The 10,579-nt window shown below is 39.0% G+C and overlaps 3 protein-coding genes across 7 annotated transcripts; 2 read left to right on the top strand and 1 right to left on the bottom strand.

Annotated features, from left to right (window-relative positions):
• The first annotated feature begins 862 nt into the window (after positions 1-862).
• LOC111789971 (probable galacturonosyltransferase-like 9) lies at positions 863-2,345 on the top strand. The gene has a single exon (XM_023670718.1). The coding sequence runs from the start codon at positions 1,034-1,036 to the stop codon at positions 2,153-2,155; it is 1,122 nt and encodes a 373-aa protein (XP_023526486.1). The 5' UTR covers positions 863-1,033; the 3' UTR covers positions 2,156-2,345.
• A 1,490-nt stretch (positions 2,346-3,835) lies between these two features.
• Positions 3,836-7,342, top strand: LOC111794174 (protein WVD2-like 7). Of its 4 annotated transcripts, none has more exons than XM_023676267.1 (8): positions 3,836-3,956; positions 4,137-4,237; positions 4,342-4,471; positions 4,699-5,358; positions 5,443-5,868; positions 6,011-6,078; positions 6,324-6,531; positions 6,826-7,342. In XM_023676267.1, the coding sequence occupies exons 3-8, from the start codon at positions 4,427-4,429 to the stop codon at positions 6,853-6,855; spliced, it is 1,437 nt and encodes a 478-aa protein (XP_023532035.1). In that variant the 5' UTR covers positions 3,836-3,956; positions 4,137-4,237; positions 4,342-4,426; the 3' UTR covers positions 6,856-7,342. The 4 variants fall into 4 exon arrangements, with proteins under 4 accessions (XP_023532035.1, XP_023532033.1, XP_023532034.1 ...); XM_023676265.1 differs by having other exon boundaries at positions 3,836-4,063; XM_023676266.1 differs by having other exon boundaries at positions 3,836-4,068.
• Positions 7,343-7,444: 102 nt separating this feature from the next.
• Positions 7,445-10,123, bottom strand: LOC111794148 (formin-like protein 4). 2 transcript variants are annotated; one of them, XM_023676264.1, is made up of 3 exons: positions 9,790-10,123; positions 8,853-9,726; positions 7,445-8,771 (listed from the first exon to the last, which is right to left on the bottom strand). In XM_023676264.1, exons 1-3 carry the CDS (start codon positions 9,929-9,931, stop codon positions 7,463-7,465), a joined length of 2,325 nt encoding a protein of 774 aa, XP_023532032.1. In that variant the 5' UTR covers positions 9,932-10,123; the 3' UTR covers positions 7,445-7,462. The 2 variants fall into 2 exon arrangements, with proteins under 2 accessions (XP_023532032.1, XP_023532031.1); XM_023676263.1 differs by having other exon boundaries at positions 8,853-10,123.
• Between the last annotated feature and the right edge of the window lie 456 nt (positions 10,124-10,579).

The raw sequence follows: 10,579 nt of genomic DNA, 5'->3' as shown, positions 1-10,579 counted from the left end.
TGTCCACGTTGCAGTGCCTTCAAAATAAACTGACAGCTGTCACCCACTCTGAATTCTCCACCATTTTTAAAAAATATAATACATACTTAATAATACCATACTTAATTACTTTGGGTTTAGTATAATTACTTTCAAATTGAAGTCTCATTATTATAATTACTTCCCAAAGTATTGTAATATAATACCATACTTAATCATACTTAATAACTGTCCTAATTAACAGCATTATTTTATTTATTATTAACATAAATAAATAAATAAATAAAATACTTTTTTAATATATAACTTATAAAGTAAATTATTAATTTTAAACTCCCAATCTTCATTTAAGATATTCATAACTCTACTCATTATTTACTATATATATACATATATATAAAAAATACCTAAATAAAGAATATATAAAATGTGTTTTAACTAACATTAAAATTTTTAAAACTTAGGGAATAATCAAATTTAGATATTCATAATTTAGATTTAAAGAACTGACAACAAAATCTGTCCACCGACCAAAACAACAAATAAATAAACATTTCCCAAATTACCTTTAAATCAAATTAGGAACATTAAAAATTATCATTATAAACAAAAGGCACATGGGATTCTCTGATATCAAACTTATTTCACCATTTTATACAAATTTCAAACTAAATTTGTCACTTATTATTATTTTTTAAACAAGTTGGGATTATATTATAAGATATAAGAAAGTAAAATAATAATAATTTATTGTTATTATTATTTTTTTAAAAAAAACCAAAAAAAAAAAAACAAAAAAACAAAGTATTCCTTACTTGCTGAGGCAGACTGCGACTCAGACGGCCAATAAATTCCAAGTATATAATGCTCTCTCCCGTTTCTTTCTCACTCAAACGTCCCCTTCCCCTTCCCCCTCCGCCTTCCCCTCCCCCTTCCGGCCGCCGTCTCTCTCTCTCTCTCTCTCTCCTAGAGAGAGCAGAACGCAGGAACCGCGTTTGGTCAAGTGAAACCCTCTCCTCCTCTTCACTGTTCATTCACCATTCTCTGCAACGAAATGGGAGCTCAGATTTTGCGATTCACCTTCGCACCAGCCGTTTTTGCCTTTTCTCTTCTGCTTCTTCTTCCTTTCTGTTTCGCGATTCGAACTTTCCGTCATCAATCGGCCGGAATCGCTGATTTCATCCGCTTCTCCGAGGCCCCTGACTACCGGAATGGGGCGGAATGTTCTTCTTCCTCCGCCGGGGCCTGCGACGCCTCTTTGGTCCACATCGCAATGACCTTAGATTCTGAATACGTACGAGGCTCCATGGCCGCCATTCACTCTGTACTTAAACATGCTTCCTGCCCTGAAAACGTCTTCTTCCATTTCATTGCCGCCGAGTTCGACCAGGCCTCTCCTCGACAACTCACGAAACTCGTCCGATCCACTTTCCCCTCTCTTAATTTCAAGGTCTACATCTTCAGAGAGGACACTGTAATCAATTTAATTTCCTCTTCAATTCGTCTAGCCCTAGAAAATCCTTTGAACTACGCTAGAAATTACCTGGGCGACATTCTCGATTCCTGCGTTGACCGTCTCATTTACCTTGACTCCGATGTGGTAGTCGTCGATGACATTCACAAGCTCTGGAACATTAACCTAACCGGCTCTCGCGTCATCGGAGCACCGGAATATTGCCATGCCAATTTCACCAATTACTTCACCGAAAAATTCTGGTCCGACCCGGTTCTAACCCGGATCTTCGCCTCCCGAACCCCCTGCTATTTCAACACCGGAGTAATGGTCATGGATTTGTCTAAATGGAGACTCGGAAATTACAAGAAGAAGATCGAAAGCTGGATGGAGTTGCAGAAACGCACCCGGATTTACGATCTGGGCTCCCTCCCGCCGTTCCTCCTCGTATTCGCCGGGAATGTTGAACCGATCGACCACCGGTGGAACCAACACGGTCTCGGCGGCGACAATGTTAAAGATAGTTGCAGAACGCTGCATCCAGGTCCGGTGAGTTTGCTCCATTGGAGCGGGAAGGGGAAGCCATGGGTTAGACTGGACGCTAATAAACCTTGCCTTCTTGATCATCTATGGAAGCCGTATGATCTGTACAGAGCAGCAGATTGGGGTTCACCGGCACCATCGTCTTATTCTTCGACATTGATTAGTTATTTAAGTTATTAAACAAGGGAGGAGATCAATTCTTTGGTACAGATTCAGCGATTCTTTGATTGATTAGGAGCGTAGATTGTACAGATTTGGGAGATGGGTTCGAGATGGATACGACGATGGATCGAGCTTGTTTCATTATTATTATTTACACAAAACATTTCATCATTCAATATATTCGATTATTATCGATTCTTGGGAACAATATTTTGGTGTTTGTGGGGTTTGGATTCTTTTTGTATCGTCGATTGCTTTGATTCTTCTTCATGTGAGAGGAAATGAATCACCCATTGTTCCCCTTGAAGAGTATTTTTATACATATTTTTAAATATAATATTGACCATAAATATATTTTCGATTTTTTATATTATTCTTTTTTTATTTAATCTTTGTATAATACTACGTCGTTTCAACTTCAATATTCAACTATTAAATTAATTTCTTAAATATTTTTTTATTTTTTTTTGTATAGTCATGAAGCAGCCAAGCTTTTTCCTTTTTATTTATTTATTTAATAATTTTGTCCTTTTATTATATATATATATAAATAAAAAAACAAAATAATTGAGCATTAGGTTAGTAGTACAAATCCTTTACCTTACTTATTTTTTTTTATTTTTAGTATGAGGCCCAACATGGATGAGTGTCTCGGGTGTCTTTCTTTGAAAATGATATTTCAAAGACAGTATTGGACGACATGTGTGTGCTGGTATTTCATACCAACCCATGTATCGAAGATTAGATTATGCACTTGCTATTCGAAAGGTTTGCCATAAATGGTTTAGCATGGACATGGAGAGAGTCAGATACTCAAAAGAATCTAGATGAATGGATGTTCAGGACGTCCCGATGTTGGTCGACACATGAGTTTAGTTCCCAACAGATATGTCCGAGTAAGCCAAGATGCTCGATATGTCCCGATACATGGGATGACATCATGATGCATGAACCATATTGTTGGGAACCAAGATAACAATGAGATGCGACATTGTTGTACCACACACAATAGAACATGCATTTATGAACGACGTGTGTGGCCGAACAACCTTGGATTCAACACAAATTATGTTCGGTTGACAAAGGTAAACCTCGTTGAACATCGAACGAAGACTCTAGTAGACATGTATTATTTTATCAGATTTATTTCATAAACGCCTGTTTTTTTTTTCATACTAAATATTTTAAATGAGTCGGTATCGCTCAACCCATCATAATATTTATATTTATATTATATGTTAGGTAGACATGTATTGTTTAAATGTATTAAAAGCAAGAAGAAAAAGAAAAACGTCTACTTTAATTGTTGTTTTCCTAAGTTTTTATATATATATTATTTTCAATCCCAACTAAAAGTTGGTAATGGATGAAGCTTAACAAATACCACACAATATATTATCATTATCATTATAATTATTTTATTTTTATTTAATTCGAGAGAGAAAAGAAAGAATTGGGCTTCTAAAAGCCCAGCCCAAACTACGAATAATAGATGGGCCCAACTTGATATGGGCCAGGCCCGGTAGAGAGAGAAGAGGAAAAGGGATGTATAAAACGACAGCGTAAGGGGCGCCCCCCCACCCGCGGAGAGTCAGTGATTAGATAATAAATGAAAAGACCATTGCGCTGTACAGACAAGACTTTCTTTCTAATACACTCCTTGGGAGTGGGCCTTGCACAATACTCATCTTTCTATTNTATTATAGTGGCTGATCCGATCCAACTCGTCTTCACTCTGCAACTGGGAGTGAGTATGAAATTATAGGCTCGAAAAGAAGAAATCAACAAAAAGATTTCGGTTCCTTTTGCCTTTTTCTTGGTCGATTTCATCTTCCTTTATACTTTACCTTTTGCGAGAATCATTACAACCTTTTCAATCCGAACTTCTCTTTCTCGTAAATCCAACACTGGTTTGATTGAGTTTATGTAAGGTTGGATCTGTTTGTTGTTGATTTAGTTCTTTTTTTAAGTACAATGATTGGGCGTATTGCTTTTGCAGTTTTCGTAAACAAACAAAAATTATCCAATGGCTGTTTGGAAAGGTGGAGTTGATTAGGTGATAATGGAGATGCACAGGGAAAAGGAGGAAGCCAGTAAAAGGTAAAATCGCTTACACCTATGGATATATTCGCAATTCTTTTTGTCTTCATTTATGGTTTTCTTTTTCTCTCTTAATTCTTCCGTTTTCTTCTATCCTGATCCAGTGGCCTACTGATCTCCATTTCTTGTTTGCACTGAAATCATACTGCCCTAGCTCACTGATTTCTTCAATTCTGACATTCTGAATCTATGGAGGAATCATTTGTGGTTGATGTTCTAAACGACGAACATAAGGTACACTATTTTTGGGACGAAATTTTGTCCAAGATTCCCATTAATTTTAACTTCTTCTTTCCCCCTTTACTACTTTTTCTTTATTTATTGTTGTTTGTTTCTGGATTTGGAGATTCATTTCCGTTTATAATTGAGGAATCATTGAATTGTTTTTGCTGTTTTGGGGTTACCGTGCCGTTACTTGCTTGAATTTATGGTTAGATTTGGTTATGGCTTCGTGATGGCAGGTGGAAGAGAATGCTTCGTCGAAACCATTTCTTGAGGTTTCGGTTTCTTTTGGTAGGTTTGAGAATGATATACTGTCTTGGGAGAAATGGTCGACTTTCTCTCCCAATAAATACTTGGAAGAAGTTGAGAAGTATGCAACGCCCGGATCTGTTGCTCAGAAGAGGGCTTACTTTGAAGCCCATTACAAGAAGATAGCTGATAGAAAGAAGTTATTGGAGCAAGAGAGGGAAATGGAAGGCAATACAACAATATCAAATGAACTGGACGATGGAGGAGATGTAATGGACCTGACTGAAAGGGTTGATTCTGAATCTGAGAAGTCGAACCCCCAAGTTTCTGCTGAAGAAGTCGAGCAAGATACGACATTGATTGGTGAGGTCAGTAGTGTTTGTCAAGAAGTGGTGAAGGATGATGTTGGAAGTATTGCAGAATCTGAAAGCTCATCAGCTGTTGAAAAGGAAGAACCGGATAGCAAATCATATTGTGTTGATTCTCAGATTAGCAAACAAGAAGAAGTTGTCATTAAAGAAGTAGAAATGCCTCCAAATGAACCCCAAACCGTCAAGCAACCTCCACAAAAGTTGGTCAATAAAATATCGACAGTGTCTAAAGTCAAACGACAGGTTCTAAAACCAAATCGACCAATCGAATCTAAGAAGGTGAACCTATTGTGTACTTTTGAATTATTTGGAGTTACTAGGTTTGGATTCACTGACTTCAATTTTCTCCATTTGTTTGTGCAGACCACTCCAGTAGTCAAGGAACGAAACATTGCAAGTGCCAAGAAGAAACCAGTGACATCAACGGCCAAGACACCCAAGATTTCCACCCCCAAACCCGCCAAGACAACACCAGGACCCAGCACACCTGCAGCACGGTCTTCTGTGCCACGGTCCTCTATAAACAAGGGAACTAGTTCATCTCTATTAAGAAGCCGAAATCCATCTTCTGTTGAAAGCAAGAAAGTAGCTCCCAAGTCTTTGCATATGTCCCTAAGTCTGGGAACTCCCAACTCTGATCCATCTTCTGTCACCGGGATTCGAAGATCTTTCATCATGGAGAAAATGGGGGACAAGGACATTGTAAAACGGGCATTTAAGACATTTCAAAACAGTTTCAACCAAATGAAATCGTCTCCTCAGGAGGAGAGGTCGTCTGCTCCTAAGATGGTTAGATCTTCTTGCTATTCCAGATGCAAATAACTCCATAACCACCTATCTAATTTGTATTGATTGAGCAACTTGATTGATTTATTTATTATCAAGTTTTTCATTGCTTGAAATTCTTCTTACTTCTCAATGCTATGGACAGCTTCCGACGAAAAAGAGAGAAACAACAAGAATTCCCACTTCCGTGGCTGCTAAAAAGGAGAATGGAGGGTATTCTTCAATTATTTTATTTTATTTTTTTAATTCAGGAATTCCAATCATTATTAGGTTGCTTTTCGCCAATCATTTAACCTTTTGCTTAATAGCTGCGCGAGCTAGTCCTAATTCATGATCATCTTCCCAAAACCATTAGTTAATACCTTATTTAGGCATGGGACATTTCATTTATCCTTTTTAACAAACACATATTCAGCTAGTTTGCATTAAACTGACGATACTTTCATGTCATGTGATAGGATGCACAAAGCAAGTGGTCCAATAAGAGGTACAGATAGCAGAACTACCAGGGTTGCTCCGTCTCAGAAGTTGGAAGGAAAATCTACTGCAAAAGTGGCTGGGAGAACAAGCCTCCAATCAAGATCTAAGGTTGCCCCATCTCAGAAAGTGGAGGAGAAATTTAATGCCAGAGAGGGAGTGAGAACAAATCTTCTATCAAAATCAAAGGTTTGCTGAAGTGTTATTTTATTTTTATCTCTTTAATTCTTCTTATTGTTGTTTCTCTATCTGCTCCTGCAATGAATATACGCTCAAACTGGTTGATAAACACTAGGTTTTCCTAGTTTTCATGTCTGTATCAATTCTTAATATCTTGCGTCCATTTATCCGTGTCGAAAAATTGGATTTTTCTATGCCTTCTTGAAGCTAAAATGAAGTAGCAGAATTACTTCCTCTCTGTTTTCTTCTTTCTTGAACGTTCTAGATGTTAGTAGGTAACATACATTCTATGTAATTGTACAGGATGCTTCAAAGAATGGGCTTCGCTCTTAAGTTTTGATGAGTAGAAACAAATCATCAGCTACCCGGAAATGCATCAACCATGGACTTTCAGGTTCGACGTTGGTGAAAATTACTACTACTCCCTGAAGAGCCCCATATCATGAATTCATTGTTTCCTCTGAAAGTCTTTGTCCATCCAGAGTCTGTAGATTGGAGTGGCATAGGATCTATAATGAGTCAGATGGTGTCATTCTATGAGTTTCATTAGTAATATACAGAAAGCTCACGGTGTCCTGAAACAGCCCCCATATATATATAATTGGAAAATGGGCATCTGTGTGTATGACGTTGAATTGTCTTAGAATTGCCTCTTCTCTTTTTCCAGATAGCTGCAAGTGCCATACATAATGTATACTTCGTAGTCCCCAGTTGCTACATGATGTTTGGTGATCCTAGAATCTTAGACTAGATGGAGAACTTCGGATTAGCCATGATATTATCCTTATTTTTGGATTAATAATATTCTCTCGTTGTAAAATCAAAGCTTCTGTAATTTACAAGGTCTATAGTTACATCTTTATTCCTGATTCCGAATCTTGTGTACCTTATTATTTAACTAGAAAATAGAAGATAGAATACATTTATGGAAAATATGTGCTCAGAATTCCTCATCTGAATCACTAGAACTGCCTTTGGACTTGTCCGACATAAAATTTTCCGGCAAGCTAGGGAAGAGAGTCTTTGATCTCACCTGTGACGAACCCACATCGACGGCCGACGATCTCCTCTGGAGTTCTCGGGCAATTTCAATACATACCCGATCTACCATTTCTAGGAAATCTTTCACTATGATGAATAATTGAAGCCTATTTGCTTCATTATCTTTTGAACTTTGAGCCTGATAATACTCTGTTGTCTTCATCACTAGCTCCATCACTCTCGTCTGTTCTTCTCTCACCACCTTCAGCTCATCCTCTGCTGCCTCAAGAAACCCTCTCATTTCCTTTGTAAACCCACCTCCATTGTTCCCAATTTGAATCAAAAGCTGCCGGATTTCTAGAGTTGGGCTAGTCAGAGATGACGCAGCCTTGGCAACACTCTCGTAGTCGATTGCCGCCGCTTTCCTTACATTAGAGAACTCAGCGCTTAGACCTCCCACCGTTGGCAGTCCCAACTTCATATATTCCTTTACTGCGTCCTCCTTCGAAGTCGAACTTTCACGGCTGCTAAAGCTGTTCTCACTGCTATTGCTGCTGTTGTTACGGCTCATGCTCTTGTTCCTGTTTAAAACACACTTTTTCCCTTCTGTTCTGATGACTTCCTTCACCACAAAGTGAAGCAAAGTGGTTTTCCCATCAGTGCTTTGAACATCAGAGAGCTTCCGGAGAGCTGTAAGGTTGAAAGCTCTCGCATTTCCTCTTGCAGTTCCTGCATTCAGCCGATTCCCAGCTTTGAGAATTGCTTCAAGCAATTTTAAAAACAACCCTCGAGTTCTAAGCTCCTTGCAGGCAGATTCCAGAGTTCGTAGACATTTCTTGAGATGGAGAATCTCGGAGCTGAAATTCAATCGGAAAAGCATGGCGTTGAAACGCGTAAAGGCTGTTGGAACCGATGTGAGAAGATGGTAAAGGAAAGATTCAGCATCAGCAAGCTTCTGGGGGTCTTCTTCATACTCAAGAATTTGGGAAATTTCTTTTTGGGTCAGAGCAATTCTTGTGAGTTTTTCAAGATTGTCTGTTTCGAGGCCTTGACCTTCGTTCAGCGCATCGAGGATTTCGTTGCGAGGAATGGTCAAGGACTTGATTATAATGGCTATGTTCTGAGATTTTTTCTGTTCAAGAATGAAAGTTTGCGACGGCCCTGAGTTCCGGCCAAAGGCGTTTGCTGAAGAACTAGCCTCGTCCCGGGGGGATTTCCGGTCGGTTGCGACATATCCAAACAGAGCTTCCATAAGATCCCCATCAAATCTGTACTCAAAAGAAAGAAATTATCAGTACCCAAAAGAACTTATTCGAGAAACAAGAAATGGTGTTTGCAGAGATGATTACTTGAAAGAACCGCCGTTCATTTTATCCCAAACCATAGAATGATCGGCATTTGCGGTGTTCACTTTATCCCAATGCAGGGGTATGAATTTAACCTGACCATTCTCGACTGATGAAGCCACGCCAGAGAAATTACCCCCTTTTGAAGCGCCGGCATTGGGCGGCTGCGGCGGTGGTGGTGCTGCATTGGTCTGGACTTGAATAGGAGGCAGTGGGGGCAGTCTTGAATTGGTCTTGACTGGGATGGGAGGTGGTGGCGGTGGTGGTCTTGTATTGGTCTTGACTGGAACTGGCGGCGGCGATGTTGGAACAGAGCTTTTGTCGTGAGAAACGGCCCTCAGAGATTGTGAATGCTCTATTGATGAATGAATTGAACTACTTGATGGTTTTCCAACTGCCTGAACAGAATTCCCAGTAAACGGCGGAGGGTGGTGGTTAATCTGAGGCGGCGAAGGAGATGTAATCCAACTGGGTTCTTCATCTTCCGGCGAAGCGTTTCCTCGAAGCAGAGGAACTTCTTGAACAGGCTTCCTCTTCTTGCTTCGATTTTTCATAACATTTTCTTGTCCATCACTCCAATCAAAGCTATTACTGGATTTCCTTCTTTCAAGTCTCTTCCAATAAATCACATCGAATCCATTTTCATCCACAATATACCCTTTAAGATTCCCATCAGGACACGAAGATTCACTCCGAGCAACCACCGGCTGCAAGATCGGTCCCGGACCCGGACTCGAATTTGCCACCTCTACATTTTGTTTTCTTCTGATCAGATATCTCTGGATCAAGAAGAAGAACAACGTGGAAATCAGAGCCGTACTCACTGCAGTGACAGCCACAGCCGTCGTTATGGTCCTCGTTAACGTGGACGACGACGATGGCAGCCGATGCTTAAGTGAGGACGATGGCGGCAGTTGCACAAGAGAGGACAATGGCGACGGTGGTTGAGGAATAAATGGGGAAGGGTAGAAAGTTTGGATATTTTGAGGGGGAGTGAGTTGGCAATAACAAACAGAAGAAACAGAGAGGAAGAAGAGGAAGAGATGAAGCTGCCATAGCTGAAGCTGAAGCAGGAAAGGCATGGCGGAGAGAGTGGAAGAGAGAGAGATCAAATCCGGCGGAATATGGAAGAAGAGGAAGGAAGCTCTGAAAATGAAGGTAAAAAGATGTGAAGAACATTGTCGTGTGTTTTTTGGTATTTTGGTGACTGACAGTTTCAAAGAGCAGTTAGTTGTTGTTGTTTCTCTTCAATGTAAACAAACCCTTTTTTTAAAATATAATTTGAAGCAATTAAGAAAGCTAAATTGATATCATAATGCATTAATGATTGAATTGATAACGAAGTATGAATGATCCTCCTTTCAAAACCGCTTGAAATTCACTCGATTTAATACAAGTGGTTGCGAGTGAGTGGCTACATAATCTATAAATTTAATTCGTAGAAAAAGTTGTTTGGCATTTTCCCGTCTTTTTGTAAATATCATATACTTTTTAAGAAAATTACGGTCATCCAACTAAGATTGAATCATGAAAATATATATTATTGGTATATATATATAGTAAATTTTATTTTTTTTAAAGTATGTTTTAACTTTCATATATTCGTGATAATTCGTTCGAATATAATTTTAATAAAAGAATATTACATGAATACAAAGTTGGTGGAAGAAATATAAAATGGGGGAAGGGAAGTAGCTCACCCGCTTTCATTCCTTTATTTGGTAATTTTC

This window comes from Cucurbita pepo, chromosome LG01 (genome assembly GCF_002806865.2).
Source record: "Cucurbita pepo subsp. pepo cultivar mu-cu-16 chromosome LG01, ASM280686v2, whole genome shotgun sequence".
Classification (NCBI taxonomy): domain Eukaryota; kingdom Viridiplantae; phylum Streptophyta; class Magnoliopsida; order Cucurbitales; family Cucurbitaceae; genus Cucurbita; species Cucurbita pepo.
Note: the sequence above shows the minus strand (reverse complement) of the source record. Positions and strands in the feature narration are given on the sequence as shown.

What these genes read in the sequence shown, in the direction of transcription:
- LOC111794148 (XM_023676263.1), bottom strand. Translation starts at nt 9,931, where the DNA reads ATGCCTTTCCTGCTTCAGCTTCAGCTATGGCAGCTTCATCTCTTCCTC. An exon ending in ATGAACGGCGGTTCTTTCAA is followed by an intron (nt 8,772 to 8,852) that starts GTAATCATCTCT and finishes TTTTGAGTACAG; the next exon opens with ATTTGATGGGGATCTTATGG.
- LOC111789971 (XM_023670718.1), top strand. Translation starts at nt 1,034, where the DNA reads ATGGGAGCTCAGATTTTGCGATTCACCTTCGCACCAGCCGTTTTTGCC.
- LOC111794174 (XM_023676267.1), top strand. Translation starts at nt 4,427, where the DNA reads ATGGAGGAATCATTTGTGGTTGATGTTCTAAACGACGAACATAAG. An exon ending in GACCAATCGAATCTAAGAAG is followed by an intron (nt 5,359 to 5,442) that starts GTGAACCTATTG and finishes TTGTTTGTGCAG; the next exon opens with ACCACTCCAGTAGTCAAGGA. An exon ending in ATCTTCTATCAAAATCAAAG is followed by an intron (nt 6,532 to 6,825) that starts GTTTGCTGAAGT and finishes GTAATTGTACAG; the next exon opens with GATGCTTCAAAGAATGGGCT.